Genomic DNA, 21,044 nt, shown 5'->3' with positions numbered 1-21,044 from the left:
AGGGGCGGGACTGGGGTACAAGACGGAAGAGACACGGGAGGGCAGGAGCAAGACCCCGTGACCGTGCATATTGGCGTGCCCAGCGGCTTGTGCCCAGTTGCGGTGTTCGCTGAGCTTGAGGAGTGATGCGCGGCTGGCAAGACTGTGGGAGGGGGCCGCCAGAGCAACAAAAAAGCATCTCCTGCCCACCATGCTGCACGCCCGAGAACAGCTACCGGGAGGCGACTAAGACGGGTGAGTGGCGGCACTGCCGTGCCTGCGAGCACCGCGCTGCTACCACAAAGTGCAGTGAAGCAAAGCGCTTCACCAGCCTGTAATTACTTTTTAGCCACATTGCAAGCTCAACTTTAATGTACAATTGTGTGCGGCTTTCAGAGGGGAGCGCCAGCTGTACATGTTTATCAGTGAAAGTTAATGAATGGCTCACAGTGGATGCTAGCGCGTGTTCACGCGTGCTGCCAGTTCCAGCCTGCATGTGCCAGTCCCCCTTTAGAGCCCTTTAAAGCATAATCGACGACTATAGGTCTCGCTGGCGACAGTGCTTTGCCAGGTGTGAGACCTAAAAACGTGTAAACAAGTTATCAAAGTTTAGCAATCTGAAGCTTTGTATAATGCACCCAGAATGCTCTCCGATTTGATGCAAATATTTGCAGAAGCTTGAAAGCAAGATTGAGGATTCTTTGCTTTCAAAATAAATTGTTCATAAAAAAAATAAAAGCAGGAACATTTTTTTTTGCTAAACTACTGTAAAATGACAGGTACCATTTCTTTGCAGCTTCATTTAGTAAAATGTGTTTATGCATGCTAGTATTTCCCAAAAATATTCATAATGGAAAATCAGTAACCAGTGTCAATAAGATTATGGGAAACAAAAATAAACACGCTTTGGCTAAGCCAGTAGGTCTTAATTGGTGGTCAGCTTTTTAGTTTTGTCAATGTGACTTGTTTTGGCATGGTTTTTGTAAAACCTTATTGGTGTGGCCTTCACCACTATAACAAACATCGGCAAAAAATACTGCCACAGTACTTAATGGCACTGAAAAAACTAATTTGTGTGCCAATATGCTCTTTGTGAAAGCACTGAATGCTGTCACTCACATTGACACAGAGCGTGAGAGAGACAGAATTTTAATCAACACAGGTGGTCACGGTGAACTATGGTATGGGCCCTGGCATAATCAGAGAGGGTGTATCAGAGCGCTTATATAATGAGGTTGCTGCCATAATTTGTCGCTGCACTACATGGGACCAAAGGGGCAAGAAGGAGGATTAGGAGGAGGAGTGCTGTAGCGTTGTCTGTAGATCCTGGATTAGCTACATAAAATTTGCTTAATGTGGAAAAGCACTGCATCCAACTGGCCTGTGTGATTAATCAGACAGAAGTGTTATAGAGGCTGCCAGAGGTTGGGCATGTGTTGGTGAGACAAGTCATCATTGAAGTGAAGTGATGGAGCACCTGCCTTCCTTTCCCCAAGATCCCTTCAACATCATAGCAGTTACCATCACTTTCAATTGTTCCAACCCGGTCCACTTACCACCCACTTTAAAAGTGACTATGAAGTACTCGGACGGTAACTTCTCTCTATTCAGAAGCTGCTGTTGGGCACTATGTAATGAAGCGCCAGTGTAAGGCGTACACTGCTTTAAAACAATGTGACATTAGAGAAGCGTTTATAAGGTGAACTGTGCCATCCTGAAATGTACAGATGCTGAGAAACACATAGTACAACAAGTATTGGAATAATGCTGCCTAGTTGAAGATAAATTACGGATAATAGATCAGAATTAAATATTTACTACACAGCCCAAAAAGAATCTAGTTTTATAACAGCTACAGGGAGACTTTAGTATTTATTTGTGGAGAGCGTAAATCACCCCCGGAAGGGTATCTCTGCACTATGGAGGTGCTACAGTAGGGCCAAGAAGGGGGCCTATTAAAACAATTCAGTTTTGAGGAGCCTTCTAAATTGAAGGTGGTCAGGGCATTGCCACAGATTGGTAGGAAGCTGGTTCCATTAGAGAGGGGCTAGGTGAAAGAAAGCGCTCACCCAGCCGCGATTTTTGAACCGAGGAACAAAAATCAGAGACTTAGTTCCTGAACGAAGTGACCTACTGAGTATGTAGTGGTTGAATTTCCTTGCAGGATAGCTGGGGCCTTTGCCATTCACGGCCTTGCGAACAATAAAAAAAAAAAATAAACTGGATTCTTTTGCCTACCGGGAGCCAGTGGAGCTATTGTAGGAGGGAAAGAGGCCGTTGAATGGGGGAGCAACCTCGTACGTACCTCATTTCAGCCAGTCATAGGTGGCAATGTATATTTGCATACAATAGATCAGTGGGTCAGGCTCATAAGTTTATGCTGCGTTACTTATGCTCTCACACAACTAGCACCAATGGAACATTTTACTATAGTTGCATAAAAAGTACACCCAACTACTTGACATCACTCCAAAGTGATGGTTCTCCTTTCATTTCTAGAAGACATACAAAGAAAGCCAACCTACTCAACAGTACCTACCGTGTGCCCAATAGTATTGGCATAGGTGTCTGCAATCCAAGACATCTCTCTCTCACCCGTACTCATATCTGGGGCAGGCACATCTATACCAGGTCCTGTTCAAAAGACAATATATGCAAAATAAATAGCCAGCCAGAAACCAATTTAACTTATCTCATCATAAAATCTTTATTCAGATGTAAGAACAACGATAAAAGAGCAAAATAGCACAACACACACAATCATACAGATATAAAACATACGCAAGGAATAAAAAATAGTTAAATAATTACCAGACAGCAAAGAAAAAAAAAGTCTTTAAAAAAAAAACATTAGCAGCAATATATTAATCAATGAAGGTCTAGAAAGTCTAGATCTCAGTACAGCTAGTAAAAAAGACGACAGTACAAAGCATGTTCTTTTGGGAGCAAATACATGAATGCAAGACGTACTTGGGTAAAGTTCAGGGACTTAGGCAACGGGACAATAAACTGCTTTCAAGGTATGCTAAAATATTTACAAAACAATACAAAATGTAAAGTTTCCTGCAGAGACCAATCGTCACAACCACAGGGGATCATGGAGCGGGGAGGAGCTCAGCCGCAGGGTGATGCCAAGAGATGTAGCAAGGTAAATCTGAACCTTGCCAAGAAAAAATAAGATAAATAAGTACCTTATATTGGCTACTTGTGCTAGGTAAGGCTACAGACCTGAGCGGTTTTCATAAGCATGTGTCCTCACTGAGTTTAATCAACTCTGCCTGTTCTCTGGCTAATTATGCAAGCTCTAAAAGGTAGGACCTTCACCCTTTTCAGTTTTAAGAGTGTCAATGAGTGGGGATTTTAAAATCATCCTAGGGTGGCAAAGGCTGCCTTCACATAAACAATCAATGGAATTCTATGTGTGTGACCAAGGAACAGGCAGTCCAAAAGAATCTGCTTGTTCGGCTTAATCCCTTTTCTTATACAGATCTTAATCTACACACAACAAATGTCTAAGTGTGACTATACCAGCTAGATGTCTTAATCCAATCTCCGCATGGACAGAGAAGGCTGGGTGCTTTGAGGGTCAACGGTCTGAATTTTTTACCAATTTTCACGTAATCCCAAACCTCTCTGCCATACAGGAATGGTGACACACATTTGGCCTGATATATCGCTAGTAGAACCCATGGTGACCAAAATCTTAATCTGCACGCAAACCTGGCCACTGCCCCTGGGGCCTCAACAAGCTCACCTTACACGTCAATCAGGGGCTTCCAGTTTGCTACCATCAAATAACACCCCTAAATATGGAAAGGCTGAAACGTTTGCCAAAATATGCTTAACCAACTAAAATGTCTTAGAACTATTGGACTATGGGCCAACTATCATAACATTATTTAGTAAAGTCTACTGCTAAATCCAAACTCACCATGAAGGCAACAAACGTGTCCAATAGTATCTGCAGCCCTACAGCAGACTGGATCATAAGAACGGCATCGACAATACCAGAAGAGCGCTCAAGCCCACCCTCGGACAATCTGCCTGGACAGAGAGAAGGGCTTGCTAGAGACCATTGATGTAGAGGGTGAACAGAAAAGATGCAATAATGCCCCCCCCCCCGACTAACATCCCTACTTGTGAGAAGAGGCAGAGTGTGGTAAGCTCCTTGAGGCACCGCACCAATGCCGAAGTGCCAGAGTGTAGGTCAGATAAAAAGGTCACAAAATTAGGGGCCATTCTCATCATGAGTAGTATACCCCCCACAACTATACACAATTAACCCCATCTAAGGCAGACATGAGGTCCATGAATGCCAGATGGAGATTCCGACCTAGCGGCCAAGTTACTTACCTTCGGTAACGATATATCTGTAAGAAACAGTAGTTAGTATTAGATTCCTTACCTTAGAATAGATACCCCAGCAATACCAACCCCGGTGGTGGGTCTGCAAACCAATAATCACACCAGAAAGTCCTGGAGGACGGAATGGCCAAAGAAGCCATCCCTCCGGACTTGGCCGTCCAGGCAGTAGTGTCTTGTAAACGTGTGCAGCGCGGCCCACGTAGCTGCCAGACAGATGTCCTGCAAGGGGACTCCCCAGCCCAGAGCAGTAATAGCCGCCGTGGAATGGGCCCTCAGCCCAACAGGAGGCTCCTTCTTAGCTAAAGAGTAGCATCCCTTGATACACAAGACGACCCACCGAGAGATGGTCCGTTTGTGCACCTCCCGTCCCTTCTTAGCGCCCACGTAACCAACAAAGAGTTGGTCATCCACCCGGAACTGCCGTGTGCGATCCAAATAGAAAGAGCGCACGTTTTGGGTCCAGACGGTGGAGCCGCTCTTCCACTTAAGAGGGATACGGAAAGAAGGTGGGCAAGGTGATGGATTGCCCGATGTGGAAGGCTGTGACTACCTTGGGCAGAAAAGAGGGTCTTGTCCGCAACACAACCTTGTCCGGATGGACAGAAAGGAAGGGAGGCTTGGATGAAAGCCTGGAGCTCACTCACTCTCCTGGCAGAGGTGATGGCAACCAGGAAAGCAGTCTTAAGGGTAAGAAGACGGAGAGGACAGTTATGAAGTGGCTCGAAGGGAGCTCTGTCCATCACCTTTTCCAAAATCGAAGGGAGCGCACATCAGAAAAGTTAGTACAAGGTTCAAGTCCCACTGAGGCATCACGAAAGGAACAGGGGGAAACATGAGTGATGCCCTTTAAGAACCTATTTACAATCGGGGAATTGAACAAAGAAGGCTGATCAGGTTGCCTCAAGAAGGCGGAAAGGGCAGAAAGGTAGCCCTTGATAGTGCCCAGAGCAGAGCCCTGCTGGGCAGGAGAAAGGAGGAAGAGAAGAACCTCGGAAAGAGGGGCAGAAAGGGAATCCACAGCCTTTGCTGTGCACCATGACACAAATTTGTTCCACCTGCAGGCATATACAGACTTTGTGGAGGGACGACTGGCTGCCAGAATTACATTACAAACTTCAGGAGGCAAGTCAAATGGCCTCAACTGTCGCTGCTCAATCTCCAAGCATGGAGGTGGAGACTGGACAGGTTCGGGTGGAGGACCGTCCCCTGCTGCTGCGACAGAAGGTCCTCCTGAAGAGGCAGACGAACCGGGGGATCGACTGGCATGCTGTGTAGCTCGGGATACCAGTATCTTCGTGCCCAGTCCGGAGACACAAGGATAACTTAGGCTTGGTCGCACTTGATCTTCAGCACTCTGGGCAGAAGTGGTATAGGCGGAAAGGCGTACAACAGACCGCAACTCCACTCGTGACGAAAAGCGTCTCCAAGCGAGTGCCGCCTTGAAATTCCAACACGCAGGACTGATGACATTGCATGTTCTCTTCGGTGACTAATAGATTTAAGGCTCTCCCCGTCGCTGAAAGAGCCCTTGCGCCACGTCCAAGCTCAGACGCCATTCGTGATCCATCATGCACCGTCAGCTGAGTTAGTCTGCCCTGGCGTTCAGAGAACCTGCCAGGTGTTGAACCACCAGAGTCACGCCCTGATGTTCCAGCCACTGCCAGAGGCATAGAGCCTCCTGGCATAGGGTCCACGACCCCACCCTAACCATTTTTTTTGCAGTACCACATAGCGGTGGTGTTGTGTGAACACCTGCACTGCACTCCCCCGGACAGAGGGGAGGAATGCCTTCAGTGCAAGACGAATCGCCCGCAGCTCCAGAAGGTTGATGTGGAGTCGGGACTCCGCCGGAGACCAGAGGCCTCTGATCTCCGCCTCTCCCATGTGGCCTCCCCAACCTAGGAGGGACGCATCCGTCACAACGTGCTCTGGTTGGGGTAGGGAGAGGGATCTGCCGCTGACTCAATCGTAGTCTGTGAGCCACCACTGCAACTGTCTTGCAGTGCCCTTCGAGATCAAGACATGGTCGGACAAGGGGCCCTGATGCTGGGCCCACTGAAACTTCAGGTCCCACTGCAGAGCCCGCATCCGCCACCTGGCGTGATGCACCAGAAGGATGCAGGCGGCTATCAGCCCCAGAAGCTGCAGTGTCAACCTGACCGAGACCCGGGATAACAGCTGAAAGATCGGAGAGGTAGGGGGAAGACTGAAATCCCTAACCTGCACAGATGAGCTGCAACCACCGCCATCACTTTCGTGAACATTCGTGGGGCGCTGGTAAGGCCGAAGGTGAGCACGGTAAACTGAAAGTGCTTGTGGCCTACCGTGAACTGCAGGTACCGCCGGTGGGTAAGCAGGACGGGGATATGAAAATAATCGTCCTGCAAGTCCAACGCTACCATCCAGTCTCCTGGGTCCAGGGCAGCTAAGGCCTGAGCCAGTGTCAGCATCTTGAACTTTTCCCTCTGGAGGAAGCCGTTGATGTTCCGCAGGACCAGTATAAGGCGTAGGCCCCCTTTGCCCTTCTTGGGTACCAGAAAGTAGTGGGAGTAACAACCACACCCTACTTCTGGCTCAGGAACGCGCTTGATGGCCTCCTTGGCCAATAGGGCCGTAACTTACTCTTGTAGAAGTTACAAGTGATCCCCCGACACGCGGTGGCATGGCTTGAGTGGGCGGGGCGGGGGGGGGGGGGGGGGGGGGGGGGTTTGGGGGGGACGCCTCGAAGGGGAGGAAGTAGCCCCTTCGGACGATTTGCAGCACACACTTGTCCGATGTGACAGTGCACCAGTGAAGGTGGTGATGGCGAACCCTGCCCCCCCACAGGCGTCACATGGGCCTGAAAGCACAGACTAGGAGGGCTTTGAGGCAGATGCTGCAGGGGCAGGTGTGGACTGGCCTCGCCGTTTTTCCCGACTGCCGCCACAGCGGTTTCCACGTCCGCCACCGCACTGGATGGTAGTCTGCGGCCCGTGGCTGGCAGGACGTGTGGGGGCGCCCCTTCCTTGGCCACGAAAGGAGAGAAAAAGCAGCAGTTTGCTGGTGCAGGGCCGAGAGGCCCAAGGACTTGGCCGTAGCACTGGAGTCCTTAAAGCGCATGGTCTGCCAAAGGCATGTCCATAAGGGTGTTTTGGACATCAGCCGAAAACATGGCGGACCTCAACCAGGTGTGGCGACGAATCGCCACTGTCGTTGCCATCGCTCTGCCCAGTGAGTCCGTGGTTTCCAGCAAACACCGGATGGAATACTGTGCCGCATCTCGACCCTCCGCAAGGGCTTGGGCGAGTCTAGTCTGGACCCCCTACTGACTGTGGCTGACGCCCGAGACAGTGTGCCACAGAGAATGGGTGCAACGGCCCAAGAGGCACGCGGTGTTGACTGAACGCAACCCCCAACTCAGGAAGGAGAATACCTTTTTCCCGTATTGCTCATACCTCTTGGATTCCCGATCGGGGGGAGCTGTCAGGAATGCGGTCTGGGAGTTAGAGGCCGGGATGACCAGGCTCTTGGGGTGGGGTGGGGTGGGGTGGGTGGACAGGAAGCAAGGGTCGCCTGGAACCAGGTGGTGGAGTCTGGCCACGTTCCTATCTACAGGCTGACCTGTAGCGGGCTTGGACCAAGGGCCCAGAAGAACGTCAGACAAGGCCTCATTAAACTGCAGCAGAGGCGAGACCGAGCTTGCCTGCGGTTTAAGAACCTCAGTGAGGAGGTTAGTCCTCATGGCCGCGACGGGGAGCTCCAGGCCCAAGGCCTTGGCCGCCCGCGTCAGCACCACACTATAGGCAGCCCCCTCCTCCGTAGCCACGGTAGGAGGGGAGACAAAACCAGCGTCTGACGAGGTGTCTAGACCACTGGCCTCCCCTAGCTCACCTGTCCAGTCCTGATAAGACTGGCACTCCTGTGCTAGAGGGTCCTCAGACCACTCCTATTCCCCCTTGCCACCCTTCTCCTGAAACTCAGGGCCAAAGGATGGGGTCGGGTCATAGAAGTAGAAATCTCCCAACGGCGTTGAGAACAGCGCCGGTCCGGTACAAGACCCGAATCGAGGGATTTGGGACAGCGGCGCCCGGAGGAGACACCCTGTGGGCCGGCGAGGTTGTAAAGTCGACCAGCAAAGACCTGGATCCGGATCCTGCGGCGCCGGGAGCGATGTCGCCGGCGGCATTGGGACCGAAGCACCCGACCCGCTGGGGCCCCAATTCGGGGCCACTGCGCCCGAAGGCGCTGCGGAGCCCGACGGAGGAGTGAGCGACCTCATGGCCGTGAGGAAGGCCTCGATCTCCTCCGGCGTCCCTTTCTGCCCAGGGACCGACGTGTATGAAGCAGGCCGCGACGCCTGCGGCTCCAGCAAAGCCGCGAGGGCGGTGTCACCTGAAGTGTGTGCGTGTGTGTTCCCTTACCTGAGGACTTAGAGCCCGACGACAGATGACGACTCCCGGAGCTATGGTGGCTCCGACCCCGCGACCAGTCCCTCGGCCTCCGTTCGGACCGGGACCTCGAGCGCCGCGGGCAGACTGCCGGAGCTAGAGTCGCTTGCGGGACCGCTCCCGTCTAGCTTTGGACGTCAGGGCAAGGCAGTCGGAGCAGGCCTTGTCGTCGTGGTCGAAGCCCAGACAGGGAAGACACCGGCGATCGGGGTCGGTAACCGACGGTCGGTCGCAGTCGGCACAGGGTTTGAACCCAGGCATCCCTACCGGCACCGTCAGAGTCCATAGACTTCGAAAAAGGATCAAAAATGATCGAAAAAGTTTAGTCAAAAATTGGACTAAGGGTACCACTTTTTCCCGGATCGACGCTTGCTGGCACGGAAAAAAAGAAGAATTGACGTCAGTGCGCGAGTGCGGCGTCTAAGTACTCCGGCGACCCCATCCCGGCACCAACGACGCAGACGACGGACGCGAAGCGCAGACGACAAGCAAGGGTACTGCTATCCAAAAGTTTCCGGATCCAGTCTGACGCCTGGGGATATTCCAAGGTAAGGAATCTATTACTAACCGGTTTCTTTCAGATGACAGTATACTTATTGATATTCAAGTACAAGTTCAAACATTGATCGGATGTCAACCTGCCGGGCCTGAATCCACATCGAACCTCTGAGAAGATATTTTGAGCACTGGTCCACACCATGAACCAATTTAAAATTACCCTCCTTAGAACCTTACCTACAGAATCTATCAATGAGCTAGGGTGGGAACATTGGGGGTTGTCCATATCCCCCTTCTTATAAACTAGCACGATCACTGCTGTAGACCACGAGGGCAGCGCCCCCACCTGGGCTGCAAAATTCAAAACCAAAGTCAAATCTGGGTCTCAGGTCTCAATATGGTCAGAAACATACCTGGGGGAATCCCATATGGGTCAGTGGACTAGTTTTGTTAAGGCACACAAATTCCCTGGGTAACTTTGTCTAATGTAAAAACCACACTGGCCCTACTATAGACAGCTTTTGCCCAATCCGCTCCTACCCCATTGTCTCCAAAGTTATAAACTCCTTCAAAGTGGTCAAGGCATTGTTGCTTCAGAATATGGGGGCATATTGCCATGCCAGTTCCCTCTGCAAAACAAAGGTGGTTTATCACACTTATATAAAAATTAAAAACATTTTTTAAAAAAAGCTATTTCTAAGCTCACATGCCTGGCCTAGCTCCTCCCAAGCGTTTTCCCGCAATATAAATTAACGGTGGCTAGGGCCTTTTTGTATGCCGACCGACAAGAGGCAAGAAGATCCCAGTTTCTGGGAGCCTGCTTAAGAGCCACCTTCATATTAAGGCTCCTCGAACAAACTTTATCAAACCAGTAAGGATCCTGCGAGCCCTGTTTTGTCACTAGAACTGACAATGCTTAGACTTTGAGCAATGCCCGAAAACGCATGCAAAACGTCCCTCTACGGGGCAATGTGGGCAAACAGGTGGAAATGCTGCTCACAGCTACAAAAATGGGATGCTTTAAATTGCAATTGTTCCACCCGAGCCAATTTAAGTCTCCTACCTTGATCAACAAGGAAGAGCACCCTTTGCACCTCACCCTGTGCCCTAACAACAATTACTCTATTAGTGACTAAGGGCAGGAGGTTATGATCACTGAAAGGTCTATATAGGATATAATTGGGAGATCTGCAAAAACAAAGAGGAGCTGACAAATATGAAATCTATAAATAGATATACAACCCAACACCCCCCCCCCCCCCTTTGAATGTAGGAAATAATAAATGGATTGGAGGAGTTAACCAACTTCTGCAAAGACACAGTTGTAAGTGTGTAAGATAGAAGTAAGTTCTGGACCCTCTTTAGTGTGAACCAGTTGGAGCCTCTCGTTAAACATATATTTAGACTTAGTTGCAGCAGACGCGAACGGGCAGTCAGTGATAATTGAAATTGCCCGTTAACATTATCATCTCCTTCCCGGGGCCATGCTCTATAGGGAATCCATAGCAGAGCTCAAACGGTGAAAACCCCTACAGCCAGCCTTTGCATTACAGAAGTTAGCTAGTACTATCAGGGTAAGGCCCGGGACCCATCTTCAGCCCCCGCACAAGCCCACACAATTTCACAGCAACAACAGTGATCAAGCCTCAACTGGCCATCCCCAGAGGCCCCGCATGGGAAAAGCAGGTCTATCCTAAAAATGTGGTGCTTTTATCCTACCAATATTCCTGAAGACAAATGATCAGGTAAGATTTAACAAACTGCACCCCAGGTAATGTTGTTAAACTTGGCATATTACCCACAGAATTCAACTAAAACTTCAAGTTATAAGTTGCCAAAAGAAAGGACCTCTGGGTGAGAGGAAGACCTAGAGGGGGCTGGGGGAGGTTTGGGGTGTTGAATCTGTTCAAAATACTCCAGGCTGGGGGCTGCAATGGGGCTAAATGTAAACTACCTTGGAATTCCTGCTTCTCTCATGTGTGGTTGCAATAAGGACGACAGACCTCCGGCCTACGAAAAAAACCTGGTAAAGAGCTAAAATACTAGTTGGTTTGGAAGACCTAGGTGGGCTCAGGAAGCATGCAGTGATGGTAGGTTGGTTAAAATGTATTATCACACAATTCCCCGCCCATCCCTTACGATCCGGGCCAAACCAGATAAACCTCTGAACCAGATTGATTGAATCAGCAATCCCAAGCGAACACTGGAATGCAAATTAAGCCAATGTACCACTTTTTTTTTTTTTAACTGAAGGGATGCAGGTGCAGGATTGATCCATGGCACAACATTCCCCAGTACCACCACATATGGAGTTTCTGGCAGGGACAGGTTAAGCACCACCCCTGCTATGAAAAAGGAGGAGGTGCTGTAGCATGGGAGCTATACAACTTGGCCATGGGGAACCTAAGGGATACCCTTTGAGCCCGTAGTAGGCTTCGAGGCATGCACTGGAGCAACGGAGTCATTAGGGGGGCATGCTGATGCTGCACGATGGGACAAAATCAGAGGGGGTAATCAAAGCAGGTAAGGTGTACTGCTGCACTGTCTGCAGAACCACCACATTATTGATATGGTCCAAGATCACACAAAACTAGAGTTTAAATTTGGATTGACATGGACAAGATGAGAGCTAACGTGGCATTTAAGACAGCCTTAAACCAGACAGCAGGTGATCAATGAAGGGTTAGATTGCATGAGAACGTGACAGTGGGTCAGTTTGAGCACCTGCGTCATCTATGGTGCTTCTCTAGTTAGGAGCTGCCAAACGTCTCCTCGGGCTGACAATGGGGCTTGAGTGCATCAGTTTCTGGTTATGACCATTCCCTTCCCGGAGCCCCCCCTCCCCCTTGAGGCGGGCCATGACCACCAGAGGCCAACTCTGGTCACCACCCAACCCACTGATGTTCTGATGTTACTTGTACCACCCAACTCCACCCTCCTGAGGGCATCAGGGCGAAGGGCGGGGGTGTGATGTTAGTGTATGTATGTATGTATGTATTGGCATTTATATAGCGCACTACTTACCCGTAGGGTCCCAAGGCGCTTCGACCGCTGCGAAACCCTTCCTGGCTTCCCTGAGAGATGGTCCCTTAATGGGTATCTCCAGGGTGAGACCAGGCATCCCCAGCGGTCTGGTGGGGCCGTTAGTGAAGATGAGGCAAGCTAATGCCCAGAGTTGCCGAGTGTGATCGCTGATCAGAGTGGGCACCGAGGCGAGAGAATTATCGAGTCCGCTGACCCTGGTCCAGAAACCTGCCGCGCCGGGAATCGAACCCTGGTCCCGGGCCGTCCTCTGCTCTCGGGTCTGCCGCCTCTAACCAGTGAGCCACACTACTTCACTGGTGGTCGGACTGAAGGCTGTCGCTAGTTAGAACAGCCTTCTTTCAGCCAACTCAAGCTCCATCGACCACCCAAACAGCTAGATTAAAAAAAAACTTTGGTAGAGATTCGAGGAGCGGTATGTGGTGACAATGAATTTGTGGCAGGCCACTACCACTACCAACGCTTTGTTTCCTAATAGACCCTAAAAGAAAGATCAAGTGCAAGTTGTGTAGGGCTCACCACCAACCCTTACTCCAGAATAAAAATATAAACTGACCTAAGAAAAAGGCCAGTCTCTTAAGGGACGATGAGTTTTCTGCCAGACAATGCAACTGATCATCAAGCCTAAGAGCAGGTTTCACCCATAGTATGAGCAACAGAAGCCTCTTCACCACCAGAAAAATATAATGGCTGAACAAGCCAGCTTAAAAATTAGAAAACGTGAAGCTATCAAATGCTATTGTTTACTTGAACCTCTACTTCCTCCCTTTATCAATAATCATATACTTTTGGTTACACTAGCATGAAATGTTGTCGTAGCTGTGACTACCACTATAGATACTCCTAATCCAAAGAACAATAAATGGGTAAGGTTTGGCATTTACCACAAAAGGCGAGATTGGGATGTGAATGTATGACAAATAGCAGATAAAAAAAATTGCAGGAGCTCTACAGATCTCCAAGGTACCAAAACAAGATTCTCCCACTTTTTTTTAATGATTAAAGATGCAGAACACACTGCACGTTCTCCTCGGTATCAGCTTCTCTGCAAGAGGAGATGCTAATCCCCAAGTAGACTAATAGATTAGCGCAATCCAGTAAAATTACCCAAATCTTACATCTGGATGTTGAGGAGAGATGCAGCAACACTGATTCATAGTCATAGTCTTTTTTTGGAAACTTGATGAACAAACCTCCCTTTTTTAAGATTAGAAGCACATAGAGAATACTTGATATAAAGGAGTCATATACTGCAAATAGGAGAAAAGGTGTAGCCTTTTTGCCCAGCCTGGGAGTTTACGACACACCATATAAAGTCTAATAGCTCCAAAAATAAACAGGAGCTGCAGGCACACGTGGTGAACACCCTCTTCATCAAGGAAATAACCTGTGTATTCCACTGGCTTGCTATATCTCACCCTCACAAAATATTTGTGAAGTAAGGATTTAATTAACCCCATGAATTACCCAGATGCCCACAGTTTCTCAATTCTCTTTGTCAAAATCCATCAGCAGGTCAATATACACCACCTTCTGGAACATTTCATACTAAGCCGAAGTTGGAAAAACGTTTGACTGTATGTGGCTATGTCTAAATCCGGCTTCTTGGTGTGAAATAAGTTATTATCTACCCTAGTATACACAGGATGTAGTATCAGGGTCTACATAGTCCATCAAGGCTACAGGTCTCTTGTTCTGTCTTGCAACCATTGTTTTACGTAAAAAATAGGGGCACCTTAGTCCCAATTTAAAAATAAACCTAACAAGCCAACCCCATAGGCAAAACTCTGCATAGATCCGCCAAATAGGAAGTCACCCCCAAAAATTAGAGGGGCTGTTCTCATGGTCTGGGATTAATAGGATTTGTTCTTTCCTGTAAGGTGAATCAAGGGAGTTAGAAAATATCTACTCCAACAGTAATTCTAATAAACCAATTTACTTTGGTGTGCCATGAAACTGAACTGGAAAGCAGCGACATAAGGAAAAGTTACAGGTATGCATAATTACTGAGGCCCACCATATGATGTGCTCCACATTCATAAATAAAGGCAAATAAAAGACTTACTCCACAGACTAGTTTTGCATGGTAATAATAGTACTTATGTCCACAATACAACAATTTTAGTAACCAACATGAACATGGATCATTCAGATAGTTTTGCTCATGTGAGATTCCTTCTAAAAGAACGTTGTCTGGTTAAAATCTGTTGATATTCCCCTCCTGTCCCCACTCTAAAACCATTCTAAACGTAGTCTAATCTAGATGAGACACATACCAATGAAACCTTTCTTTGCCAACTCAATGGTGAATCGTCTGGTTATTTTTTCCAATTCGCTGTCCTAGAACGAAAAAAAAAAACATAAGTGAAACCTAGATCTTTAAAATAGGTGGTCACATGTTCACTCATTGGAACTGTGGAGTAAAATACAGCAAGGTTTCTCAAAGAGATCACAGAAAACATCAATTAAATGTGCCAACAAATGATCAGCATGCATTTATCACAAACATTTCTTCAATACTCTCAGGAGAAATTTTGTTAGGGGTACAGGTAATGTCTCACATTTATTGACTTGGACTTAAACTCACCACACATAAATCATGGCTGAAACAGAGAGGATGACACTAAGTTTGGAACCAAAGAAGGGCCTTTGCAGTTGATAAAAGGTTATTAGGATAATTGTTTCTTACAGATCTTTGTGCAATCTGCTACTGGTGGAGCTTGAAGGTTCCGCTGCAACTAGTCTAAGTGTGGACCCGGTGGATGGTTCTTGATAGGGTCTCTATGGGACTTGATTCGAGACCTACAAAACCACTGCCACATGAAGACAGGTTCACATGGCAGAGTTTTGCCAATGCACCACAGCTATGACCAACAAAAAGTCAGTATCACAATGTATAACCATTTACATATAGAAAAACACGTGTACCATTCACTTACTCAATATCTTTTTAATGTCCCAACCCTAACTAAATCCCTGCTAACGGCAAACATATCAAAGGCCTTTCCATACTAGAAAGAAAATCCCTTGCTTGTACACGTTCGAACCAAGTTTAGCTTTTACTGGAGGCAGCAATCTCAAGGTTCTACACAGGTCAGAGGACAACAAATTCTAGATCAGAATGAGAAGACTACGATTAAGCTTCACTATTCTTACCAATGCTAGCAATTGGACAGAAAAAAAAATGAATAAAAGAAAGTATAGATCCAATGTACTAGAAGGAAAGCAAAATGGGACTTTGCTACACCAGTATTGATGGCATTATCAGACAGCACTCTCGTCCAATTCGCTCTCGAGCTTTGCATCTTAATACAAATAGTTAAGTAGGCTCCCAGTTTCTTCCACGTGAGTACATTGTAAAAGGAGGCCTAGCAAGTCAGGAAGCTAAACAAACTGGTTCCACTAAAGGAATAATTTACAAATTACAACAGGTTGTAGGAAACCATTCAAATCATCTTTAAGTTAACACCATGAATGTCTACAAATTACAGCTTGTTGACCAACGATGACACAAATAATCATGTAAATAGAATATGTAAACAGTAAATATATAGACAACAAATTACATATTTTTACAAGTATGTCCACAAATAGGACAGGAGGGTAACATTAATTTCTACAGCACTTTCTTTAAAAAAAAAAAAAAAGAAAAAAAGTGTTTAACGAAAATAAAATGTGGGTTTTACAAAACTCAAAGTTAATTCAAAAGGATAAAAGTGAACTCTATGCAAGGCTCAGTGAGGAATCAGTGTAAATCTCTGTTACTTAAGCAATGACTTGTTTCAGGTGTTCTTAATGGGCCACGTTTAAGGGCTAAAATTATCTAGCCATGAGCTCACTCTGCAATTACCAGATAAACAACTTAACTCTGGTAACTGAACTGAAGACATTGAGAGGGCACAAGTCTGGGATAGGACAATGGCCTCCGTATTTTTTGGGCACCAGAAAGTAGCAGGAATGGCAACCATGACCTACTTCTGATGCTGGTACACTATGGATCTCTTGGCCAACAGAGCCTGCACTTCTTTGCAGAGTAATGAGATCTGGTCCTCCGTCAGCTTGTTGCAAGTAGGTGGGAGGGTAGTCACAAAGGGAAGAGAGTAGCCCCTTTGGACAATCTGGAGAAACCAGCGGTCGAATGTGATCAACCTCTAGTGGTGCAGGTGATCGCATATCAAAACCTCCTGGGTGACCATGATGGTAAGAGGAGAAATTAAAGGTGCTTGGAGGGTGTGGCCTCCTGGGGCGAGGCATGCGGCCCCTCTCTGGATACCTGACCCAAGATACCAGTGTGTGCTTCCGTGGCCATGCAAGTACGGAAAATTCTGCTGGCAGTGGTGGCTGGGCAGTTGGAGGTGCAGCAGACATTGGTTGGAGAGGGGCCATGGAAAGGCCCAAGGACAAGGCTGTAGCTCTATGGTCCTTGATGCGCTCCAGTGCGGATTAAGCCTAGTCTCCGAAGAAACATGAGTTTAAAAAGGGCATGTCAATGAGTGAGGCCTGGACAGGCCCAGTAAAGTCAGTCATCCTCAGCCAGGTGTGGCTCTGTAGGGCCACAGACTAAGAAACCGCTCTGCCTATCGAGTCTGTTGTATAAAGCTCACAGAATATGGAAAATTTAGCTGCATTTCTCCCATCAGCTATAGCTTAAGAGAGTATGGCTTGGGCCTTCTTGTAAACTATAGGCAGCACCTGCACAATATAGTTAGAGTGAGTGAGAGTATCGGCCCAAAAGGAATGCAGTGTTCACCAACAGCAGTACTAGATTGGCAGAAAAAAAAAAGCCTTCCCCAAGGTATCCATCCTCGGATTCCCCTGGGGTGGGGCAATGGGAGCAGGCACTCTACCTATTCTCAAGAGCTCCTGTGCATGGCTTGGACAAGGCCTCCAAGTAGGACGTCCGTGAGGGCTTTGTTAAACAGGAGAAGTGGTTCGGAAGTGGTAACTCCTGGCTAATGTGAAGTCTTGCCTGGATTGTGCCTTGTGTCAAAACGCTGCAACAGGGACCAGCAAAACAGCGTTTTTGCCCGCCCGCCTCCCGCTCTCTGAACCCTCATCTGCAGAGGCAGAACCATCGAGTGGAGCGCGGCGCAGGGGCAGGAAAACTACGATCCCCAGCAGCCCTAGCGGCACCGGCCGCGTCAGTTTCGCGCCAGGAGGCGCAGAAATACGGCGACACCCCCGTCTCGCGGGACGCCGGGCGAAGCCCGGGCAAAGGGCGGGCCCTCTGTGGCCCTCAGTGGCTGAGGCAGGCTGGGCTGGGCCCGGTTATTTTCATTTTCGTTGTTTTTTGTCGCTATTCATACAATATACCTCTGGCTGCCAGAGGAAGTAACACTCTGCAACGTTAAGAAGTCATTCCTTGGCTATCTTCCACCGGTGAGTTATTGTTGGATCTCCAGAGCTTTATTTATTTTTTTACGGACATTGTATTATTCGGTGAACTCCTCTTCTGGAGGTAAACTATTTGAAAAACAACGAACTGTGGGAAGAGTCTGCAAAAGATGTCAAAAAAACTACGCTCAGGAAGATTAGTGGGAGGAAGATCTGGTGCTAAAATTGCAAATGCTACTTACCAGTATGCATCTGTTCTTGGCATGTAGGGCTGCTGACATTCATATCTGTGCATAGATCGCCGCCTAGTGTTGGGTCCGGATGATTGCACATTGTTGTCCTGGAAGAGTCTTCGAAGTATCACGAGATAGGTGACTCCTCCACTGGACTACAGTGCGCATGGGCATCGCCTCCATCCCCAGATTGTTTTTAGCCATTGGCCGAGATGGAGTGAACTATGTGAGTGATGACCATGCTATGAGTATATATATATATATATATATATATATATATATATATATACACACACTGCAGCTGCTACAGGCGCCGGGGAGGAGGGCGGGCGATATGAATGTCAGCAGCCCTACATGCCAAGAACAGATGCATACTGGTAAGTAGCATTTGCAGTTCGAGGCATGTGGGCTGCTGAATTCATATCTGTGCATAGAATACATAGCAGTCCTCCTATCATTGGCGGCCGCCCGTGCCAGCTGCAGCAGTCTGAAAAAGTGTCTTGAGAACAGCCTGACCAACAGCTGCCTGCTGTTTAGAGTGCACGTCTACACAGTAATGTTTAGTAAAAGTAGGTGTGGTAGACCATGTGGCTGCTCTACAAATATCCTCTAAGGGAATGTTCCCAAGGAAGGCCATAGAGGCCCCCCAACTTTCTGGTGGAGTGGGCTCTTGGTGGAATTGTGAGAGTGCGTTTAGCCTTAGCGTAACAGATCTGAATGCATTTCACGATTCACCTAGCGATACCAGCTTTGGAAATAGCGTTTCCCTTGTGGTGTGAGGCAAATGCAACGAAAAGTTGCTTGGTCTTTCGAAAATCCTTTGTCCTGTCAATGTAGTACATTAAGGCTCTTTTAACGTCAAGGGTGTGGAGCATCCGCTCCGCCAGCGACTCAGGATTTTGAAAAAACACTGGCAACTCAATTGTCTGGTTTATGTGGAATTGAGATAAAACCTTGGGTAAAAATTTAGGGTTAGTGCGGAGCACCACCCTGTTGGCATATACTTGGAAAAAAGGTTCTTGGATGGTGAGTGCCTGTAACTCACTAACCCTCCGTAGCGATGTAATTGCTACTAAGAAAGCCACCTTCCAAGTCAGAAACTGAAGCTCACAAGAGTGCAGTGGCTTAAAGGGAGGACCCATCAGCCTTGTAAGAACCACATTGAGGTTCCATTCTGGAGCTGGTGGTGTCCGTGGTGGAATGACCCTTTTGAGTACTTCCAGAAATGCCTTGATAGCAGGAACCTTGAAAAGTGATAGGTGTTGCCTATTCTGGAGGTATGCGGCCATTGCAGACAGGTGAATGCGGATGGAAGAATACGCCAAATTGCATTGGTATAGATGGAACCGGTAACAAATGATGTTCTGAATGGAAGCATCCAGCGGGTCAATGTCGTGGTTTACACAATAAATGACAAACCGCTTCCATTTAGCCGCATAACATGCTCTAGTCGTGGGCTTTCTTGCCTCCCGAATGATGTCCATGCAATCGGGGGGGAAGATTGAGGTAGCCAAACTCTAGGACTTCCGGAGCCAGATCGCCAGGTTGAGCTGTTGCGGATCTGGGTGCTGAATGTCGCCATGGCTCTGCGTCAGAAGGCTGGGTGTGAGATGAAGCCTTTGATGCGGTACCACGGAAAGTTCCAGAAACGTGGTGTACCATGGCTGGCGAGCCCACACTGGAGCAACCAGAATGAGAGTCATCGAGTGTTGCCTGAGCTTGCGTGCCACCAGCGGTATCAGAGGTGCTGGGGGAAAAGCGTACGCAAATCTGCCTGACCAGTTCATCCACATCGCATTGCCCTGCGATTGCGGGTGTGGGAACCTGGCGGCGAAGCTTTGGCATTTTGCGTTCTCCCTTGTGGCGAACAGGTCTATCTCTGGATGACCCCACCTTTGGAAGTACGGTTGGAGTACTGATGGATGTATCTCCCACTCGTGCATTTGGTGGCTGTGCCTGCTGAGCAGGTCCGCCATCTGATTGTCCTTGCCTGGGAGATGCTCCGCCATGAGGAAGATGTTCCTCTGAATGGCCCACTTCCACATGCTCGGAGCCAGATGAGACAGCTGCGGAGAGTGTGTGCCTCCCTGCTTCTGAATGTAGTACATGGCCGTCATGTTGTCCGTCCGGATCAACACGACCTTGTTGCACAGATGTACTTTGAATGCCTTCAAGGCCATGAAGATCGCCATCAGTTCCAATACATTGATGTGCATCTTCCTTTGCTGCAGTGTCCATAGTCCCTGCACTGTGTAGTGGAGTACATGCACTCCCCATCCTTGGAGAGAAGCGTCCGTTGTCAGGATAATCTGTGGCACTGGCTCCTGAAACGGTTGGCCCTTGCAAAGGTTTTGTGGATTCCACCAATGCAGAGAGTTGTACGCCCGACCGCTCACCAACACTAGGTCTGTTAGTTGCCCATGAGCCTGAGTCCACTGACGTGCTAGGCACTCCTGGAGCGGACGCATATGTAACCTCGCGTGCGGGACGATGGAGATGCAGGAGGCCATCATGCCTATTAACTGCATGAACACCTTCGCTGGAAGCGAGTGCTGAGGTCTGAATCGTTGGATCAGCGTCTGGATACTGGCGATTCTCACTGAGTTTAGCTGCACAGTGGCTGCCAGAGTGTCTATTGTCGCGCCCAGATACTGCCGTATATGGGCGGGTTGGAGATGGGATTTCGGGTAATTCAGTGAGAATCCCAGATCGTGCAGGAGATGAATGGTGCGGGACACGTGGTCGGCGCACTGCTGTTCTGACTGGGCCTGAATGAGCCAGTCGTCCAGATAGGGATAGACGTGGACGTTCTGGCATCTTAGATGCGCCGCCACAGTCGCCAGGCACTTTGTAAAAACTCTTGGTGCTGTGGTGACCCCGAAAGGCAGAACCCTGAACTGGTAGTGCTGGTCTTGAATCGTGAATCTGAGGTACTTCCTGTGTGAAGGATGCAGGGGAATGTGAAAGTATGCATCCTTGAGATCTAGCGTAGCCAGGAAGTCCCCTTGCCGAAGCAGAGGGAGAACCTGCTGCAACGTGAGCATATGGAAGTGCTCCGACAGAATGTACCAGTTGAGGGGCCTGAGGTCCAGGATGGGCCTGAGGGATCCGTCCTTTTTGGGGATTAGAAAGTACAGAGAGTAAACTCCTGTTCCCCTTTCTTGCA

The 21,044-nt window shown here is 48.4% G+C and overlaps 1 protein-coding gene across 1 annotated transcript in view; it reads right to left on the bottom strand.

Annotated features, from left to right (window-relative positions):
- Nucleotides 1-21,044, bottom strand: part of GLUD1 (glutamate dehydrogenase 1) — a 226,940-nt gene that overhangs the window by 131,535 nt on the left and 74,361 nt on the right. The window contains exons 4-5 of the mRNA XM_086922016.1: nt 14,588-14,651; nt 2,519-2,613 (exon numbers count right to left, since the gene is read on the bottom strand). Coding sequence (XP_086778142.1) covers nt 2,519-2,613; nt 14,588-14,651 — 159 coding nt within the window. The remainder of the gene's footprint in view (nt 1-2,518; nt 2,614-14,587; nt 14,652-21,044) is intronic.

The sequence above is a fragment of the Lissotriton vulgaris genome, chromosome 5 (genome assembly GCF_964263255.1).
Source record: "Lissotriton vulgaris chromosome 5, aLisVul1.2, whole genome shotgun sequence".
In the NCBI taxonomy this organism is placed as follows: domain Eukaryota; kingdom Metazoa; phylum Chordata; class Amphibia; order Caudata; family Salamandridae; genus Lissotriton; species Lissotriton vulgaris.
Note: the sequence above shows the minus strand (reverse complement) of the source record. Positions and strands in the feature narration are given on the sequence as shown.